The sequence below is a fragment of the Girardinichthys multiradiatus genome, chromosome 19, assembly GCF_021462225.1.
Source record: "Girardinichthys multiradiatus isolate DD_20200921_A chromosome 19, DD_fGirMul_XY1, whole genome shotgun sequence".
NCBI classification, from domain to species: domain Eukaryota; kingdom Metazoa; phylum Chordata; class Actinopteri; order Cyprinodontiformes; family Goodeidae; genus Girardinichthys; species Girardinichthys multiradiatus.
Window position 1 is genome coordinate 16682082 of NC_061811.1, and position 22518 is coordinate 16704599.

At 39.7% G+C, this 22518-nt stretch overlaps 1 protein-coding gene across 1 annotated transcript; it reads left to right on the forward strand.

The window, feature by feature from the left end:
- The first annotated feature begins 299 nt into the window (after positions 1–299).
- Positions 300–21433, forward strand: si:ch211-195o20.7 (cytospin-B). The gene is made up of 12 exons (XM_047346028.1): positions 300–620; positions 1043–1135; positions 3731–4300; positions 4451–4503; positions 13046–13584; positions 13917–14013; positions 14091–14157; positions 17726–17786; positions 18028–18124; positions 19232–19348; positions 19427–19486; positions 19577–21433. Exons 2-12 carry the CDS (start codon positions 1096–1098, stop codon positions 19664–19666), a joined length of 1791 nt encoding a protein of 596 aa, XP_047201984.1. The 5' UTR covers positions 300–620; positions 1043–1095; the 3' UTR covers positions 19667–21433.
- Positions 21434–22518: the final 1085 nt, after the last annotated feature.

Below are 22518 nucleotides of genomic sequence, written 5' to 3' on the forward strand. Positions count from 1 at the left end.
TTTGTAAAGAATTTCCGAAATCATGTATCATTTTCCTTCTCCTTAATTATTTATTTTACTTCATCAGATAATATTCCAATAAAATACGTTAAAGTTTGTAGTAGTAATATGGCTGAATATGAAAAATGGAAAGAGGGAGCCCAACTTTGATGAGGTTTGATAAATTTTTAGGCGCGTTGCGGTACAGTAGGTCAGTAGGTCAGCTGCCTCATCATCAGGTCCAGAGACAAATGAGGGCGGGCATAACTTCCCAGAGTTTTTTTTTTTTTTCCACCAACACAGCCTAACCGTGCCCTCCAGTGGACACACAGCGCAGCTTGCCTTTGGGTGCTGTAGTTCACAGATCTTTTTACTTTGTTTAGTGGATTGAAACTTATGACAATGTTTTCTCTCATGGAGATGCTTAGAGGAGGAAAGTGTTGCTTGTGTTTTAGTTTTCAGTAGGAGCGGCGGTTGCGATCCGTGCAGCTGCCATCGCGTCTCCACAGTGAAGAAACCAGCAGAGGAAGCGCGTCTGGTTGAGCAGCTCTTCAGATACACAAAGTAAAGCGGGAAGGAGCAGAAGAACGGCTCATCAAGCAGATCTGGAGATCCTTGGAATTACCTATTCACTTTTTAAGGTTTGTATCCAGTTTTTATGTTAAATTCTTGCGTTTTGACGCGGAGGAGTAAATTACTTTTTACACATTCTCGTGCTTGGGGGAGAACATTTTTAGCTGGTAGATGTGGTTTTGGATTTAAGATCCTTGCTTTATTCACAGCTCGGACACATAAAGTATGCACAGTGGCTCAGATTGTTGCCTTTGCTTGTTATACGCAGTTCTTTTGCCAAAACATGATGCTCATATATCAGAGTAGACTACACTAGACCGTCCAGGTTCAGTTCAGGACTCATGCAGCTACTGTAATTTAGCTTCCTTATCTGAACATAGTGATTTTCTTAACATGAAAATGCCCATTATTAACACCGCGCAAACACAGACTTTCAGGAGTCTGTTTGCTTCTTCATGACCTCACCCGAAAAATTACTGGATGTGTGCAGGTCACCTCCGCACTGGTCTGGGCTGTGCAACAGGTACCTGCAGGGCCGCATCAATGGGCAACTTTTCCTCCAAGGACAACCATGGAAACGCAGGTAGGTCAGCACTCAAACAAATGCAACTGTCAGCAGTGCTGGTTTTTGCCCAATTGGTGCCCTGAGCGATGCCTTCGTTCGGCCCCCCATCCTCCCACCCCACCTTCTTCTCTGTGCTCCAACAAACACTATATGGTAGATGGCTTGCAGTTGTATAGCGCCTTATCAAGTCAGAGGACTCCGCATTATACTACAATCAGTCATCCACCCATTCATACACACATTCACACACTGACAGTGGCAAGCTACATTGTATCCACAGCTACCCTGGGGCAGATTGACAGAAGTGGGGCTGCCATAGAATCGGTGCCACCAGGCCCTCTGACCACCATCAGCAGGCAAGGTGGGTGAAGTTTCTTGCCCATGGACACAACCACAGGGACAGAGTGGGGGTTCAAACTGGCAACCCACCTCTTACAGGATGAACACCTATCACCTGCCCCTCAGTCTAACGTTTTATTACTTATCAGAAATATTATAAAAACTATTCACCTGTTCAACTTTTGTCTAATGCTTTATTGCTGGAAAATAGATATATAAATACCAGCAAAACACAAAAATTAAGAAATCTTCACCTGCAAAATAAAGTTAAAATTTTAGTCACAAAGTGTAGCCCTGTTGTACTGAACTCTTCTTTTCTAAGAAACTCTAGTTTGTGTGGGAAGGAGTAAATGTGAAATTGAACAACCTACCTGATGAGTTTCATTTTACTTGTTTTTTTATGTCTATCATAGTGAAAACACTTTTTGTAATGTAGAAAAATAAAATTAGCCTAATAAGGAAAAGGACAAGAGATCCACAAGCACACAAATTCTCCCTAAAGAGTAGGTGGCTTGGATGTGATTGTGAAACTGAAGTCAACAAAGGGAATGGTAAGGGCGAAGCTGTATGTGTGAGGCTGCAGGAATCTTGGCAGCCTTCCTGCTTGTTGCTCAGTGAGTGGTCATTCTCCTGGCATCCCCGTGTGATTCGCCCTGGCCCCGCCAGGCCAGCTGTGATGAATCGGCAGAATTCCCCCGTACGGCACAAGGGCAGCAGATTAATCATAAGAGGCCTAATGCTGCCTGACACACACACACACACACACACACGCGCGCACACACACACACATGAAGGGTTGGAATGAAAGATAAAAAGCAGGGGTGGCATTAGATCTTTATTAGACAATCCTGTCATTCTTCCTGAGTGAGTTTGGCCTTGCTGCGGGTGGTGCATAACTTTGCAAATGTTCAAATGCAGCTCTTACATCACTTTAGAAAAAGTAACCACTTTGCTAGTAGAGCAGCTTTGCCCAAACATGGAAATGAAAGACACTGTTCTCCCCTTTTTCTATTATTTGTCAAGGTATAATTATTGCAGAACCAAAACCTGGAAACAATGCATGCTTTTGTGTCAAACCTGATGATTTATTGAAAGTCCAATGCTGCAACTATGTCAATACATGATAATAATAATAATGTGGAAAATGAGTATTGCAGCATTCCATTGCGGGATTATAGCCTGGGTGTTTTGCAAGAGTATCTCACTGAATATTGTTTTCAGTGTCAACATACAAGACCAGTAACGACTAAACACATAAATTTTGTTTTGTAATTCTGGCTACAATTCAGCTGTTTTCTTTGGTTTTGTTGTGTTTTGCAGCTGTGGACCATAAAACATGCAGCTTACAGGCTCTTCCACATTCCGTTGTTATAAAATACTAACAAAAGTATTCATACCCTTGGAATATTTCCCACCACCATATTGAGAAGTATAATTAAAATTGTACATGGTTTTCTATTTATTTTTATATTTTTGAGCATTAGTGTTTAGCTCCTTTGAGTAAATACTTTACCTTAGTTTGCTCTAAACATTTTCCCCATTCTTTGCAGAACAGCTCAAGCTCAATCAGACTTGATAGTCGGTGCCTGTGAACAACAATTTCAAGTCTTGGCACAGATTCTCAAGTCGATTTAGGTCTGGACTCCTCCCATTAATTTTGTTAAAGAAGCACATCTTCGCAGCAGCAGGCTGGCAATGCCACGTTTAACCATGGTTAGGGTGTGTTTAGTGGGGTATGCAGTGTTATCTGCACACGTAGTGCTTTGCATGTAGGATTGCAGACTTGCCATGGCTTTATTTTATCATTGTCTCTCATCCTGCCGCTCTTCGATAAATTCTACATTTGTGGAGTCTACAACAGATAGTTTTCCTTTCAACAGATTATTGCACCTGAGCTGTCTCAGGTGTTTTGGAGCCGGTAACTGCTTTTCCGTGATTGTCCAGTCCATCCTTCCTGCCCTTGCTGAAAAAAAGTACCTCCACAACATGATACTACCACCACGTTTCACTGTGTGGATTGTTTTCAGGCTGTTGTGTAACGTTCACACGCTACACATACAGTTTTTAATGTAGGCTAAAAAGTTAAAAAACAAATCTAATCTTGAAAGCATTTTAGCTAATTTACAGCACTGTACAAACATTTTTAAAGTCGTCTTGATCATTAGTTCTTTAGGCTTTGTGAAGGTCTTTCAAAAATTTCTGTTGACATTAGAAATAATCCGTTAAACTAACAAACCCAAAAGCATAATGTTGTTTTTACATTTTTCTCCCTAGGGGCAACTTTGGAAAGATTCCACACTCCCCCTTCATCTCCACAGAGCAGCATTCCCCATCTTCCACCTACCCCTACATCATCTGCTTTATCTCCATCACCAGCAGCAACCATCACTTGTAGTGAGAAGAAGTCACAGCAATGCTCTGCAAGGACCTCCATTCCTCCTCCGGACTGGAGGCCTCCTCCAACAGTCAGTCCAAACAGCTCTGTAATCAGTCCTGTAGTGAACCCAGTTCTCAAGAAGACAGGCAGCACTGTTGAAGGAAAGGGGCAAGCTTCTTCAGGAAGAAATGGGGATCTACTGAACTCTACATCCAGGACTTCAGGCTCCCAAGTGAAGAGTGTGGCTGTCAGTCCTATAAAGAGCCCTTCGTCAGTGTGCTGTGTGCCACCTGCCACCAGCTCTGTGGAGCAGAACAAGAGGGAAAGAGACAATAGTCTGAGTGAGTCTCTGCTGCCAGGTTACGAAGACAGAGACAGACAGAGCAAGGAACTAGCTAAATTGTTGGAGGAGTGCAGGACTACACTGGGTGTTACAGACAGACAGGATGCGACCACAAACACAACAGGCAAGAAGTGTCTCAGTCTGTCGTAGAGCTTTTCATCCAGTTTTCAAGACATTTTGTTGCAAAGTGATTCTGAGCTGCAGAAGATTTTGTTTGACATATTTTCTGTGTTTGACTGTTATAACTTATAACATTTGCTTTCACCTCCTTCAGAGATTCTAAAGCAACTGCTTACTGAAGTGAAACGTTTAAAGACTACTTTGGAGGTAAGCGATGGCTTTCCTTCTCAGTTTTGAGTTGTGTGCTTACTGAACTGTAATTTTGGTGACTGAATAGTCATGTTAGGGCTGACCTGACAGATATTTCAACCATTCAAGGATTATACTTCCCTTTAGCAAGTAAAGTAACATTTCTCACAGTAAATACATTTCTAATGGAGCTACGGACATGGAATTCCCACCAGATTTCCATTCAACACCGAAAGAAAACATTGTAGTCTAAAGCTGCCGCTGACAATTATTTTAGTAATCGTGTCTTCAGTCGAGGATTCTGTCGATTATCCTGACAATCGAGGGCATGCTATTATAGAATCCTAATTCAGTTTTGCAGTATACACACTTCACGGTGTTTTCTTTCCTGTTTGGTTTAAATTGATCCTGCACTTATAACACTTTCAGTCATTGTCTTGGCGCTTCGTTTTGCCCCTCACAGTCTCTTTTCATAGCTGATAACTGCACTTGGCATCCACGTATCAGCAGCATAGGCTATCATTAGAGCAAGTGGTAGCGTTTTGCAGCACAAATAACCGCCTGGCCGGAAAACCCTGAATAGTTTTGAATTTAAGGAAGCCTCGAGACATAATTTGCCTCGAGGAATTTCAGTAATCAAGGTAGTGAAACTGTTTGAGGAATCATTTCAGTCCTCCTATAGTTCATAAATAAGGTTTTGTCTGATGCAGTAGGATGTCAGAGAGAATGATTGTTGAACACACTAAGTAAATCTGTTAAATTCTCCATTAAAAAAAACCTTAGTTGGTAATGAAAGCATTAGGACATCTCCTTTATAGAGAAACTAGTAGCATGTATTGCTCAGTGTAATTTTGACCCATTTTCTCGCCAAAATGTCTTGAAACCTTAAAGGACAAAAAGTTTGTATGCATTCTGTTCTTCAGTTTTTTTTCCATAGATTTTCAGTTGGATTGATGTCATGTTTTTAGGCCTCCAAAAACGTGTTTGATATCAGCGATTCTATGTTCCCAAGCACAGTTAAAAAATACTTTTCTTGAGTAAACAGGAAGTAATCCACAAGCCAGGTTAGTGGCTGAGACCCTTCAGCTGTAAGATAACACCGACACACACATTCTGTCCTCTCCCAGCTCCCTCACCACAAGAGACTTTGAATAAACCCCTGCCTGCTGGGAGACGCTGCTTTGGTAATTAAAGCTCTTCCTGTCCTCTCCTTCTCCGCAGAGTCCTGAGAGAGAAAGATAAATAATCTATAATCATCTTAAGTGAGATAATGTTGAAAGTTGTGCCACTCTGTGATGGAAGAGGTTAGAAGTCCCAACTTCAAAGTCACATTTCCACCTAAACACCCCAACTATGTTAAAACCAAGCCCAACTTAAATAACCTGATTACAATGAGAATAAAATTAAGTTCTTTCTAGAATTCCTCAGTTCTATTGCTAAAGATTTTTGTGTTTTCTTGAGGATTGTGATATTCTTTGGTAATTTCCTGCCACTCACTCCTTCCAATTTCTGACCCTCCCTTATGAGCACTGTAGACAGATGCTCTTAGTTTCCTCTAGATCTGCCTCATATTACAACAGCTGTATATGACCTATAGTGGACCTCCCTCATCTGCATCTCAGTTTCTCTTCTTTCTTGCCTTTTTCCTTCATCTCTTATAAAAGTCTGACACAAATGACATGTATAGATTGGTTTTCCAAACCTCACCAATGTAAACACTTTATTCAATTCAAGCTTCCTTCATCATTTTTTCAAGCTCTTGTAAACTTCCCTACACCCTAATAAGGGTGTTAGACATATTAGCTTGACACAGGTCAGTTAATCTCAGAAGGACTGTAGTACAGCACTATGAGGGGGCCACCATGTCATGGAAATGGGGGAACTCAGCACTTGTGTTTACATGAGCCCTCGGCAGAGCAATATGAGCAAGCAGAGCTCAGCTTATTAAACCTTCTCGCTCTCCGCTGATGGCCTGGGATTCATTTTTTGTGGAAAATAGAATTGCTATGTAGAGGACAGGGGTTCACATTCGGTTGTTCTGGAGACAAAACCTGTTTTGTTCTGTCCTCTGTTGTGAGGTGGAGGGGGCTGCGCTCTGCAGCGTAACTGATTGAGCATATGTTGCTGTTTTGTGTCTCAGAAAAAAACCAAAAACCGATTTATTTAAATTTTGTTTTCTTGCTAGGAAGTATTAATATGGTTTTAGTTCTGTCTTTTATCTCTTTTGTAGCAGTGCTCCCTCCTCACTCATCTCCCACTTCCTATGCTAACTTCTATATTGTCTCACCTCTACCTTTATTTTTCTATTTATCTGAGCTCAACTTTGAGTTTTCCTTCATCAGATCGCTTAACCGTTTTTTTCTTTTCAATTTAAGTACGCTTGTATTCTTCCTGCAACATTTTGCAAGGCTCTTCTATGTGCTTTCTTTTTGCCACTTTCAAAAATCTTCCTGTCATGCGCTGTCTATGCGAGAGTGAGAATGCTTTTCCTGTACACTTCTCACAGCAGTGCACCATCTGTCTGTGCTTATGTGTTTCAGTTGTCGTACTAAGCAAAAAATAAAATCAGTCCATTCATCGTGGGACAATTGCATGTATGTGTGTTGATGCGTGGGTGGCTGGTTGGATTTGTGTTCCCAGCAGTCCCTCTCAAAGACGTGCTGTGGAATCAGTTCCAGGTGAACGCTGCTGGAGATTTTCAGAAATTATCTGCTGGTTCTCTTTTCTTTGCTCACTAGACTGCTCCTGCAAACAAGGCTTAAAAAAGGCCCCTGTACACTGAGGTTATGCAGGCTGGTCACGTGTTGAAAAAATACTGTGCACCAATGAGAATCTGAGGAGGGAGGCAGGGTTGGATCCATGCTGTGCTGTATTTGCAGTCTTAGTTCCTGGTGAATGTAGCTGTAGGCCTCAAGACATGCAGTTTGCAGGCTCCCCCTAGTCGTGTTATTTGTAGAAATGAAGCCATTGTGATGTATAAATGTGTAAAGCTGCTATGGTTTTAGTGAAATAGAGTTTTCCACATTTGGTATGTTAGAACCACAAACCTTAGCGTATTTCCTTGTGATTTTATGTGAAAGACCAATGCAAAGTAGCGCCAAATTGTGAAGTGGAAGAAAAAGCATACATGGTTTTCAAAATTTATTGCAGGGCGCCTGTGTAATCAGCCCCAATATGTTAGTACTTTGGAGAATCACATTTCATTGCTATTGCAGCTAGAAGTCTTTTGCAGGAGTCCGTCTCCACCAATTTTGGATATCTAGAAACTGTAATTTGTGCTTCTTATTAAAACCGCTCAAGCTTAGTCAGATTGGTTGGAGAGCGAACATTAATACAGCTTTTGCCACAGATTCTCAATTACATTATGGTCTGGACTTTGACTGGGCCAGTCTAAGTCCAGACCTTGTAGTTTTGGCTAGTTTTGGCTATGTTAGGATTGTTGTCCTGCTGAAAGGTAAACCTCTGTTTCGGTCTCAGGTTTTCTGCAGCCACTCAAACTAGTGTCCTTATTCCTGCTGAATGAAACCATCCCCACAGCATGATTCTGCAACCAGCATGTTGTACAGTCCTGGACATGTTTGTCCAGGACTCACTGTTAGTTTTCTATCCCATGGAAGAGGCTTTTCCACCAAAGTGGTTCCAATGCTAAACCGGTGCTAGAGCCAGTTCTTAACAGGTTCTGCAAAACAACCGATTTGCTTTTCCACCACCACCTGGGAGCCCAAGCCATATGATTTAGTCATTTGAAAAGTTTCATCTGTTTGTTGACTGATCCTCACCCTGTTTTATTCTATTTTGTGAAGGATTGTAGTGCATGGAGACCGTTTACTCAAATCATATTCTGTATCCCTGCAACCAGATTCCCTAATATCATCACCCTAATTTGTCGACGCTTTTTTAATTAGCAGTCTTTGATTGTAAATCCTTCACAATCCTAATCAGGTGATCTCTCACCCGCACCAGCAGGGGTGGAAGACACGCAACACCTAAAGATATTAAAGAAAGACACTTTTAACAGGTTGAGTTTGAAAGCCCGTTTTTTGGATTAAGTGGAAAATAATCAGCTGTGAGCACAGCTCTAAGTGGCGCATTTACCAACTTAAACTCCTTGATGGGTGATTTAAAGAAAACTTCCTAAAGATAAGATGTTATTATGTCATGTCATGTTATGTCATGTTATCCTGATGTGTTATTCTGATGCTTATCTGACATTTTATAAATGTTGAAGCGCTGTGTTTTTACTGGTGTGGTGTTTTTTATTTGAAATATCAAAAAATGAATCTATACTCCTGAGTTGGAAACATGGCAATCACAACATTTTGATTGGCTGCTGTTCCCAACGAGTCTGCTTCCAGCTCCTGATGAAAGTGATTCATTCCTATGGTCCTGCAGCAAACAGACGCAACGTTAGCACCAGTTTTCAGGGCTAGAGCTGGAACGTGCACATTTAGAAACACAAAGATCCGGTGCTAAGTAAGAATTGTCTTGGTAGATTTATAGTTGTGCTACCCTGTTTAGATTTCTGACCAGTCTTCATGAAGCTGTGTTTCAATAATGTTTGCTAATAGGGTGACTTCTGAAGGCAGTTTTAGTTGCCTTGGATTTCATTTAAGGCTATCAGAGTAAATAGGACTCAAAACAACTCCCATCCACACTAATCAGATTTTTATTTGAAAATAAAAATAAAATAAATAAAACTGTTTAATTTTTTCCACTTTTTAATTGAGCTTTTTTCACTTTTTTCTTCTTTTTCTTAATAAAACCAAAAATAAAATACATTATAGTTTGTAATTCTATAATGACAAAAAGTTATTTTACTTTTGTTAGGCACTGTATCTTGACAAGGACTACTTTCAAACACTTTCTGAATTCATATTATAAGCTGTGGAAAAGTAGAAAAGTGGAGAAAAGAGCCATTATGTAGTTGGGATGTTTCCCTCAAGAATGTATTCCAAAAACTGGGTGTGGAGGTGAACAAGGGATAGATGGGTGGAACATACTCAGAGGACAACATTTATAAACTGGACCTTTGCCCGGATCTGTCAGAATTTCAGCTGTGCTTGAGAGTGCATAGAAGTTTATGCTTCCCTGTCAAGGTTAGATACCTCCTCTGGTCTTGCAGAGAAACCTGAGGTTAGGCCTTCAGGGACTGAGTCAGTTTGTGTGTAAATCTGCTGTTATCTCAGCATGAACTGAGGAGCGCCCCTTCCTGTTTCCTTAAACAGATATGCTGTAGTTGGGGCATCTTTATTTCATCTTATCAGACAAGAAATACTCTGCACAGACAAGACCCTTCAACAATGGGTGGTGGTGGGATGGGGGGGGGGGGGGGGGGGGGGTTGGGTAAGCACTTGCAAACAGGAAACACTGTCTTTCTGTTCATTTCATGTTGTCAGTTAACAGTGAGGTTTGATGCTGTGGTGAAACAAGAAAGAGCGGTGCATGTGTGGGAGAGAGGAAAGGAATATTATAATCGGGCACAGCTGCGGTCTGGAGTCACTGGTCAGATGAGGGAACGGGCTCAGACTTCCCCTCCTCCTCACATCTCCATCCATTCTTCATCTAATTCCCAACCTTCCCGACTCCTCTGCTCCTGTGTCCCAATTCCCCGGCTAACGTAGCTCTGCTTTAAACCTGTGTGTGATTTAAAAACACTTTTATGTTTTATTTGGCCCACCCCACCACATCCTTTTGTGTCTCTTCTTACAGTAATCATTACCTTGAATTTCACAATAGTCTGTTATCATTTACCTCTTGGCTTCGCTGGTTCAGATTTCCTCTTTTGATCCCTGTTTGTTTGATGTTTGACTATTCCATTATTTCAGTATGTAAGCCTCAGACATGTACAAACCTTTTTTTTGGTCATCCTTAAAGTTTTGAAACAGAGTCAGTTTGATGAAAATCTTATTCTGAAACTGTGTTGCTCATATATAAAAAAACGAAAGAAAGTTCTTGGATCACAGCCCAAGGAGTTGAGACATAGAACACAGTTTCACAATACATCATTGGTGTAAAAAAGAAAATGAGTTAAATACTTCCAATCCATTCAGTTATGCTTCTTGTAACTCCACTCCTTTCAGCTTGCTGAGACTTGCTGTTTCGTTTGGTTTAACTTGTGGTGGCCAAATGGATATTTGATTGCTCCTTTTCGCAGCCTAATTTGATCTAGATATGCATGCTTTGGGACAAACGATACACATGTAAGATGTACTTTATGTAGTACATAGGTTGACTCTCACATAAAAAGCAAAAATCTGTACTTTTTTTTTAATGTTGTGGGTGAAACTATCATTACTGATGTATGTATTGTTTAGTTTAGTTTCACCAAACTACACAGTTTAAAGTTTTTTCGCACTCACCATTAGCTTTGTTTCTGTACCAGATTTACAACATAGAATGCACGAAATGCATAACTGCAATTTGCACTTAATTTTAAATGCACCAGTTCCCCTTTTCTCCTGTTCTTCACCTTTGTTAAAGAGCTCATTAACTTTCAGCATATTTTACCCAATCTACAAGTCATAAACAGCCTTGCTCCTTGAGAATGCTTTGCTGTTTGCTTTAGCAGTTTTTTAAACAGTTAAACTTAAATATGGGCTTAAGACAGAGTGCCTCACTTAAACATGTCAACAGGTCACCTTTAACAGTTTGACCACATGGTCTCATTGGGTAGATGAGACACAGCTCAGCAGTACTGAAAAAGCTAAGTCTTCTTTACTCAGTAACAACTTCCACACTGAGGAATGTTGTTGTGGTGTGTTCATTGTTTAAAAAATAATTCAAATTCATCTAAACACTACACAGTGTATTCTTACAGTGCTTGCTAATCATTCATATCTGGTCTCATGTTTTGTTTTTCCTATCCGATTACCCAAAATGCTGTCAACTTAATTTAAAAGTGGTGAAGGCTTCTTCTTACCTTTTTTGTAACTGAGTGTGTTGGACAGCTCAACCACTGATGTGCACCACCTCACCAAAGGGGTCCCCCAAGCCTCAGTACTGGGACTTCTTTTCTTTGTGATAAACACCATCTCACTGGGCCGGATCATCCAATCACATGGGGTCTCATACCACTACTAGTCTGATGATACCCAGCTTTATCTGTCATTCCCACCTGTCAACCAGATGGTCTCAGCATGAATCTTGGACTGTCTCCCTGACATATTGACATGCATGAAAGCCCTTCACCTCCTCTCTTTCTAGCCAAATGGATCATACACCAAAATATCTGCAATAAAACGGAATCTCTATCTCACGTTCCATCAAAGGTAGCTAGAAACTTGGGTGTCATGATCGATGATCAGCTGACATTTTATGATGATGTTGCCTCTGCCGCTCGATTGTGCTACTTTGCATAACATAAAGCTAATCCTGTACCTAATCGAACGCGCCACCCAACTCCTACAGTAGTGCACCTACCCTTACCTACTTACCTACCTGATCTACTGCCATTATCCTTTGTGCATTTCCTTCTATGCCTGCTCTCTATTTCTATGCTGTCACCTATGAAAACATGACTAATGATCTTTCTTTTAAGTAGCTTATTGTTAGCTTTGATATTACTGTTATGATTTGTGGGTGTTTTGGGGTTTTTGTTGGTCTTATTCAAGTTCAAGTTTGGAGTCATGTTTCTGTTTATTTTTCTGGTCATGTTTTAGTCTTGTTCATATTTTGTCAATTTTGGTTTTTGGTTCTGGTTATGCTTTAGTTTTTGTTTGTTTGTATTCAAGAGTCTCTGTTTTTGCTCCAGCCACGTTTTGTTCTGTCTGTTAATTAACTTTATCCGGTTCACCTGCACCTAGTTAATCTGTCTTCTTGTTTCACCTGGTCACACTCCATATATACACACCTGTCCTGTTTATTCCGCGTGGAAACATTTCTCAAATCATGTCTTGTTGCCAAACCATGCTCACGTCTTGTTTTGTGGATCATGCCAAATCCTGCTTGTCCGTTTATTGTTTTGTTCCTGCCTCTTCTGAGAGTGAGTTTTTGATTTTTATTCAATCGTTTTGCACTTACCGTCATGCTGCTTGCTAGTCTGCATTCCGGGGTCCTCTATCTCGCGAGCCCTAACAATTACCTCCACTTTTCTATCCACATTTGTCACTTGCTTTGGATAAGCATCTGATAAATCCATAAACACAAACATAAACAATGGTGTCTTGTTCAACAGACAAACAAAAGCAAAACAGCAGGGCAAGACCTACTTCCTTTTATACTTCAAAATAAGAGTCTCAAATATAGATGCAGGATGCCAAGCTGAAACCACTGACTGTCACAAATAATACTCATGATAATAGATTATACTTATTTCACCAGATGAAGTCACCTAATGACAGCAGCTGGATGGAACTTCATGATATAGAGAAAGATTTCATGCCATGAGATCTTGTCAAAATCTTAAATTTTATGAGCTAAAAAATAAGGTATTTTGACAAATTAAAGATAGCTAATGTATTAAAAGAGTATCACTGTATTACATGTATTTATATTCATGTTTTTTTATAAATTAGGTGGTATGTTATTTCTTAAATACCAAACATCCGCTATTTACCTCCAGACAGAGCGTGGGGAATGGCTGCAGTTCCAGGCAGACTTTCAGGTGGCCGTGTCGGTGGCTGACCGCTTAAAAGTTGAGGCTGAAGAGGAGCTTACAGTGCTACGAACAGCCCACAAGGAAATCGAGATGGAGTTGGCGACTGCTCAGCACAGACAGAAGGAGGCTGAAATTCAGCTTGTCACCCTACAAGGAGAGCTAAAGGAAACCAGGCAAAAATTGGCTAATCTTACCGAGGCTCAAGACAAATCTGAAGTCCATGCTCAGGAGGAGCTAAAGAGGTCCAGTGGAAAATCCATTAACTCTGAAAGCAAAGAAGGGACCAATCGGGGCAGGGTAAGGGGATTGTACAGGCTTGGGGGAGAAAAGGTGGAAAGTAAGAGTCAGAATCAAGTAATAAAGAATATTATTGCAGACAATTCCATAATAGACTGTAAAGGTGTAGCCAGGCATTCCCTAAGAAATGTGACCAATGAGGATCAGGATGGAGCAGATGACCAGTCCAATGAATCACGAAGGGTGATAACTTCGGAGAGGTCAAGGTGAGATAAACAGTTCAGCCATTTGCTCTCTTGAACAAAATATAAAAAATATTTATGTAGTTGCTGCGGTTTTAATTGTGTAATGTGATGGAGTTTTCTAAACAATGCTTCCACAATTATTATCTTTTGCAAACAAAGATGAATAATAATTACCACATTTGGCCAGGAATGCTGCTGTGGTTTCTGTTGAGTGGGTTTAACTGTATCCACAGACCTTCATGGGGCCACATGAGGACAACCTCAGCAAAATAACCTAAAGCTGGAGCTGAGTAAAACAACTATCTTTATGGAAAAAGTTGGGTATTGCAGTCTCTCTTGTTATTATGTTGTAGGAGCCTGTCTAGATTACCTACTTCTTCAGACACTGCTGCCATACGGAACGGAGCATCCCAGACTAACTTCGCTTCCACAATGGGGTCAACAAACCGGGTGAGATACTGTCTCTTGAGAAAGATCATTTTAATTACGTTGCTTAAATACTTGCTTAAATAGCTTTTGTTTTCTAGAACTTGGGAAAACTAAGAGGAAGAAACGGTCTGGACTGGCAACACTGCAAATTGTCCAATGATGCAGGTCAGTTTTTCTGCATGCTGATTGTGGTTAGTAGGATTTTGCTCATTATCTTTGGTAATTCACACCCCTTAAACGTTTTTCCACATATTGTAATTTTTCAACCTCAAACATTAACATATGTCATGTGATACACCAACACAAAGGAGTGTATCATTGTAAATTGAAGGGAAAAAGACATATAATTTCAAAATCTTTGCTAATAAAAAAATGATAGTCTAGCAAGCATTTGAATTATTCCCTGTTCACTCTGATGCCCCTAATAAAATTCTGGGCATCCTATTGCCTTCATAAGTTGGAATCCCACTGTGTGAAGCATAGTGATGGGCAGCATCATGCTCATGCTTTTCTTCAAACCCACAGTCGGTTGTGGCACACAAAGCCAGGTTCTGCTGGAAGTTTCTTACTGTTTAAAGGGGAGTTTTCCATTCTGCTGACCCTACATGCATTCTCAGTATTAGAGACTGCTACAAAGGCAATTGTCAGGATCTGCCATTTTGGAATTTGTTTGGGTTTTGTGTTTGTTTTCAATTGAGCAGTTTATTTAAGTTTATTTACTCCTGCGTTGTGCTTAGTTTTGTTAGCTTCTTCCTCCTGGCTTTAGACCCCTTTTTGTTATGATTTACCCAGTTGCTTGTTCCCCTTAATATTAGTTGTTCTTTCCCAGCCTTGTTAGTATAGTTCCTCATGTCCCTGCTTTGTCCAGTTAGGTCTTTTTTCATGTGCTTCTGTTTAGTAGCTATGTTTATTTTCCTTAGTTAGTAGGTTATTCTCCCCTCTTTGTTTATTCCTTAGGATTGTTTCCTCTGGTGATTATTATTATTACAGTTCTCTTTGTTTCTTTTCCTTCTTTGGTTTTTCTAGTTTAGTCTCTTGGTTAGTGTTTCTGTGTTTGTTTACTGTTAGTTAGGTTTATTTATTCTTGCTGCATTCTTCTTCTAGTTTATTAGTTCTTTTTTCCCCTTTGGCCTTAGACCCCTTTAGCCAGTTGGTTATTTCCTTGAGTCTAGCTTTTCCTCATGTCCTCTGGTTTAGTTCTTCCTAGAGTTTATTTCCTTTCTAGCTTCTAGGTTTATTCCCTCTGGTTTGTTTTCCTTTGAAGGTTATGTCTAGTTTAGTTTCTCCCATGCTTCTGTCTCACATTAGTTACCATAGCAACCTATTCCCTCAGTTCCCTTCACCTGGCCTGCGCAACTGCAATCATTCACTCTGATTACCTGCCTGTCTCTTGCCCTTTGTTTCATCATTCACTTTCTCTGTATATATACTCCCGGGTTTCACTTGTCCCCTGTTGCCGCTCTCTTGTCTAACCACCTGTCGAGTACCTGCCAGTTACCTGCCTTCTGCTCCTGTAAGTTCTGCTCATTCTGCTTACTGTTTCCTGCACTACTGCTGAGCATCCGGCAATAAACATTGACCAAACCTTACCTCATGACTCCCGAGTGTCTCTCTGCAAACTGGTCTGACTCAAACCCACTCCCTGACAGCAATGACTTGTATCCACCCTTGAGGGAGGGGCAATGTAATGTTTGTGTTTCTGTAAATTGCCTTCATCTGATTTCCATGTAGCTCTTCACATCTCGGTTGTCTTTAAGTTTCTAGTTTTCCTTCGTTGCTGGATTCTCTGTTCACCTTTTCTCATGTTCTGGTCCCTGTCTTCAGTATTCCTTCATGTCCTGTATGTTTATCATCCTGTCCATTGAAATACAGTACTGTGAAAAAGTTTTAAGCAGGTGTGAAAAAATGCTGTAAACATATAATCCTTTCAGAAATATAAATGATTGTTTATTTTTGTCAAATTACTAAATGCTAATTGAGCGAACCCAAACATACAGCCAAAGTCATTGAGAACTACCTTCAGCCTAGAGAAGAACAAGACTTACTGGAAGTGATGGTATGGCCCCCACAGACCCCTGATCTCAACATCATGGAGTGTGTCTGGGATTACATGAAGAGGCAGAAGGTTGTGAGAGAGCCAACATCCACAGAAGATCTGTGGTTAGTTCTCCAAGATGTTTGAAACAACCTACCAGCAGAGCTTCTTCAAAAACTCTGTGCAAGTGTACCTAGAAGAATTGATGCTGTTTTGAAGGCAAAGGGTGGGCACACCAAATATTGATTCGATTTAGATTTCTCTTTTGTTCATTCACTGCATTTTGTTGATTGATGAAAATAAATGATTAGTGCTCCCATTTTTGAAATCATTCTTTGTTTACAGCATTTTTTTTACACCTGCCTAAAACTTTTGCACAGTACTGTATATCCTCATAATGCATCTGCTGATGTCCTGTTGCTGCTTTGGTCCTCCGCAAACTCAAAACATGTCAGGGGTTGGTTTGGAAATTACTAAACAAAACTGTCAAATTGTGAATGCTACAGTATACACTGTATAGGAATGCAATGCCATTGAAGCACAACACAGTTGTGTGATAGGGAAGTGATCGCAATGTGTCAGAACTAATTTGTATACATTTTCTTTTAGTTCAAAAATTAAATGGAACAAACATTGGTCCTAAAAATGTGTTGTAGGTCTATTAGAAAGGAAAAGATTTGAAGCAAACAGTACATTAAGAGATTACTAGATTTTCCCAGTTTATGCATGGAACAATGTCTAACTTTCTTGTGGCTTTTACTAATATTAAAACAAAACTCAGTCAGTCATTTTCTACCACTTATTCCATAGTGGGTCACATGGGAGCTGGTGCCTATCTCCAGCAGTCTATGGGCGAGAGGCAGCGTACACCCTGGACAGATTGCCAGTCCATCACAGGGCAACACACAAACAACCAAGCACACACTCATTCATACACCTAAGGGCAATTTAGAGAGACCAATTAACCTAACAGGCATGTCTTTGGACTGTGGGAGGAAGCCTGAGTACCCGGTGAGAACCCACGCATGCACGGGGAGAACATGCAAACTCCATGCAGAAAGACCCCCGGCCGGGAATCGAACCTAGGACCTTCTTGCTGTACGGCAACAGTGCTACCAACTGCGCCACCATGCATTCGTCTGCACAAAAACTCAAAGAAAATTATTTTTGTTTATTTGTTGACAGGCTGAAAAAATGTACTTCAGGAATAGAAAAATACAATCATCATTTAAATACCAATACATTTTTCAGTATTTGACATGTTAAGGAAAATGTGGCCAGTTTTGATCATCGTCCTACTGATTCTACTGTCTGTGCAACACTATACTGTGGAAGGACAAAGTTTTATGTTCAGTTTTCTCAGTAGTAGAAGATAGAGAATTTAAAGGACAGGAAAAGATTAAAAACACAGGGTCAAATCAATTCTGATGTTCCTGTCTGTGTGTCATGTATTTAAAAGCAAACTTTATCTTATCAAAGCATGTTTTATTGGCTAACTTTACATCATGTGTTATTTGACATAATGCTGTTTAAAGCTTTAAAGATAAATTGACTGAAGTAGTTTTCATCTATGTGGGTAAATTATTTACCAGCTGTTTTGACAACTTCTTAGTCAGACCTCCTAAGAAAAGAAACATATAAAACAATAGTTGGTATTGTATTGACGAGAGTTCATAAATGCTGTTGCTTTCACTGCAGGAAAACACGAAGAGTCTTTAAACAAGTACAACTCAGCCCTCACTGAGCTGCCACCCACCAAGTGAGTACACACACATATCCACGTACCCTTCTGACATCAAGGCCAATGTAATTCCCTCATCCTGTTAAAATTGTTTTACTTGTTTTGATCCAATTTGTCCGTCTCCATTTCAAGAAGAACAAATGCTGCTCCTGCTGCAGATGACGTTTTACTAAACCTTCTACATTTTTTCGAACTCTGTACAAAAGCAAACAAACAAAAACGCCCAGCTCATACATCTTTTTCTTCATTTTGCTGTCAGGTCCCAGGATGGTCTCAACCTACTCCTGCGTCGCCATGGAGGCTCAAAGAGAAACTCGCTTCTCCGCTGGTGTCAGAGTCGAACCCAAGGATACAAGGTGACTCAAGAACCAGTTTAGGGTTTTGTGGATTCCGAATGTAGTAAACACATGTTTCAGTTTTCACAGATTTAAAACACTGTTAGTAAATATTAATTAATAATTACTTTTTTAAAGTAGAGGTAAACCACTATCAACACATTATCTAGGCTTGCCACATTTCAAGCAATAAATAAAGAATGCCTACCAGGTCTAGGCCTATTGTTGCTCCTATTTTGGGAGCAACGATAGTACATCATCTAGTATACAAAAGAAAGTGTACTAGATGATGCAGCCTTCACACACAGTATTTATAGAGCTTTACTTCCAGTGACCATGAAAATAAGCAAGGATAAAAATAAAAAAAACTACAAATTACAAACTATAATTGGTACTGAAATCAATGCTTATGACTAATGTTAAGATGATAAAACTTCACTATAAAGCCTTTAAAACACTTCAAATTGAGTATTAATAAAAGTGAATAATTATAAAGAACTGTGTAAACACAGGTTTTCATTGGAGTATTTTTACCTACGATACAGTTTACAGATATTTTTAAAGGCAAAGAGTGTCATGTTTGATTGGGATGGAGGACCCAACCACAAGCAGGAGGTAGTAAATTATGTTTTAATAGGGGAAATTAATGGATAACCATACAAAGCAGTACTAATAGGTGACTCTGGAAGGGAACTTATTTAATTGAGAGGTTAGCTGGGATGATGATTGCTGAACAAGGAGCAGGTGCTTCATTAGTAACCAGCTGCAGCTGTTGGAGGAAAGCCAGGTTCTGATTGAACTGAGGAGATTTGGCTGGGGAATAACACTACAAGGAAACACAGGGGTAATTAACTAAACAGGATGAATGCAGTAAATCATCAACAGAAAACACTAAGTAGCTGAAATTGCAGAAACATAAGAAGTCACTGAAAAACACAATGTTACAAAAATGAAAACAAACAAAACACAAAGGACCTCAAATCTTAAACATGTAAATACGGATTCTGTACATGAGTATACATGTTGCAGTCAGGTTACAAATGGAGGAAAAATCCTACCCCATATTCATTTAAAAATACTCAATTTCATTGTCAAATATGGTTTAACATACCTTTTCTCTTCATTCAGAATATTGACATTACCAACTTTAGCAGCAGCTGGGCAGATGGCCTTGCATTCTGTGCTGTCTACCACACCTACTTTCCTTCACACATCCCTTACAGCAGCCTTAGTCCTGAGAACAAGGTACAAATGCATCCCTGTATCATGAATAAGACCAAGCTTTTTTTCATGTTCAACTTATCAAGTTGACCCTTTTTTTAGCAAGAAAATCTCAGCCTAGCATTCAAAACAGGAGAGATTCTGGGGATCTCACCATCACTGGTAAGGATCACTTCCTTTATTATGCACATAAAGTAGTAGGTTTGGTTTGTGTTTAAGCTGGTAAATTAGACTGAAATGTTCATCCAACAGACAGCAGATGAGATGCTACGAGCTGGCGGACCAGACTGGCAGAGGGTCTTGAGTTACGTGGAGACCATCTATCGTCACTTTGAGATGTGACTGCAGGAGATACAGAAGGACAATTTCAAAGAAAACACACACTTTTATAATAATTCCACGGCCAGTCCTGGCAAATGGTGGCAATAGTCAATATATAAAGGTATAGAAAGTAACTTTTGTCATTTTGGTCCAGAGAAGATTATCCCGGAAAAGGTCAAAACAAGAGTGTGTAACCAAGAAATGAAGGTGCAGAAATTAAGCTGTGCATTCACTTGTCATTTTGAAATTCTGTGTGCTTTGAGGCATTCTAGCTTTTGTTTTAAAAAAAAGTCAAGGAAGTTTACCATGCAAAACTAGAGTATAAATTCGATCAACAGGAGAAGAAAAAAGGAGGACCAAAATCTAGAATTTTCTCTTAGGATGAAAATGGTTATTAGAGGGCATATTTCATGATTTTTAGAATTTTTCCTCACAGCAGTAGTATTCATTTTGAAGGTTGGCACCCTAAAACCACAAGTGAGCACAAGGCAGTCAAGGAAAGAGCTGGTAGCTGTTAAAGAATGATAGTCATCTGTTGGACAACACAATGGCTCAGCAGGAAAAGAGCATTAATTGGGAATACTTTAGTTAGACTTTACACTCATATTAAGGTTAATCTAAAAGCTCTAAATGTGTCAGAAAAGTCTTCTGTTTTTAAACTAATCTGCTATAAAAATCAGTGGAAAGGCGGTGGAAAAGAAGTGTGTTTCATCTTTGTTTATTATAAAGATTTATTGGTTTTTAGCACTAATATATATATTGAAATATGCCCTTTAATATTCAAAAATGTTACGTATTGAAAAAAAAAAATCGAGCATTCTTTGTGGAGGATGCAAAGTTACTGTAAGTGTCTCCACACTGGTACTTTACTGGTAAAAAGTTCTGTATACCAATTCACTCTGTTAGCAGATTTCCTTCTTCAAATGGTTTTATTTGTCAATATGTTTTGCTTTTTGTTTTTTATATGATCACAAATGCATCATTTACTGGATCCCTTGGTGCTCTGGAGATGTGCATTTTGAAGTTATAATTGCTGCACATAACTGATCTGGGTTCTTTTAGAGGCTTCAGGCTTCTTCCTGTTAAAAGTGAGTCATTCCTTTGCCACATTCTTGCTTGGGATGAAGGGTTGCTGCAAAGTTAGTGACTCAACGCAATCAACCATCCACTGTCACCTCATGTTTGCTCAGGAGGAAGGGTTGCTTTGAAGTCAATAACTCGATGCAATTGGTTTGGCTTCCTCAGACAGATAACCTTTCACCAATTTGTGTTATGAAGGGGATTTGAGTGCAATGAAACATAACTCGTAAATGCTGATTGAATCACTCGGCACCAATTTTGGACCTGTCTTGGATTGATTTGTTTAAATATTTTTGTATATGAATTGGATCTGTTTGTCTTCTAAAGTGCCTTGAGATAACATTTCTGGGAATTGGTGTTATATTCATAAACTGTATTGTAATTCAAGAACGAATGACGTAAATAATGAAAGCCCCTTCATGATATCACAAGTCTGCCAGTGTCAGGTGCTCTGGGATCTGAATTACAAAAAAACCAATGAAGCAAGGACAAATGCTTGCCCATACAAGCTTTTAATCCAGTTTCAACACCATTTTACCTTTGTCTTCTTTTTCACTAATTCATAGCTGCTGTTGTTACAACATGTTTAAACTGAGTTTGTTGCCAAGGTTTTATGTGCCAAATGTTGAATACTCTCCACTGTAAAATATGTCAATATGTAACTAGTGTGAAAAAAATTATCCCAAAGCAATAAAGTGTTAAAATATTGCCGTGAGTATTGCACAATTGTGTGACGTCGACATTTACCAAAAGCTACAGTGAGGAGAATGGACAAAATTATCCATTTATGGTCTTTAAGTCAAAGTCAAAGGCTTTCAGCAGATGGAACTGGGAGGAGCTTGTGCTTAGAAAGGCAAGGCTTTACTACCACCTGCTGGTAAAACCAAGGTAATGCACACGCTGGTGCTCCCTGGTGAAACATTTGATCACTGCCTGGTGATTAAAACCTGCCTCATGCTGGACCCTTAATGTCATTTCTTATCCTACATGCTGATATATTGGTACCACCACCACGTCCATTTAATGCAGATTTTAAAAGCAACATTTATTTTAGGAGAAGATAGATGCACTTCCTTACAAAAGTACATATTTCCCCTGAACCTTTTTCTTTTTGTCTCAATAAAACTGCAGACTTTTGTGCATTGTATTGGGATTTTATGTGATAGACCAGCACAGGATAATTGTGAATTTGAATTATATCTTGGTTTAAAATTTGTTTTTAAACATAAATCTGGAAACAGCATTGTATTTCTATCCTCCCCTCACTCTGATTCACCTAAATAAAATAAAGGGCACCTAGTTAGTACCGAATTAGTTGGCCTGTGTGTAATTTAAGCTCAGTATAAACGCAACTGTCCTGTGAGGGCCTCGAAGGTTTGTTGGAGAAAATTAGTAAACTAGCAGCATCATAAAAACCAAGGGATGCTGCGCACACCGTAGGGATACCATTTTGAAGACTTTTAAAGCTGGGTTAGGTTACAAAATAATATCCCAAGCTTTTGACACCTCACAGAGCAAAGTTCAATCCTTTAACTGAAAATGGAAACTAAAAAAGTAGTAAGACATGAACGTCAGCCCAAGCTGATTGGCCAGTAATGAAGAAGCTGTTGTCATATGAAACCTAAATCACGCTTTTAGCCTACCTTTACAATGCAATGTGTGGCAGAAAAGCTAAGCTGCACAATGTCCTGAGAACACTGTGCCCAACTGCGAAACATAGTGGTGGCAGTATCATGCTGTGGGAATGATTTTCCTGTGCAGGGACAGGGATCTGAGTTGATGGGAAACACCAC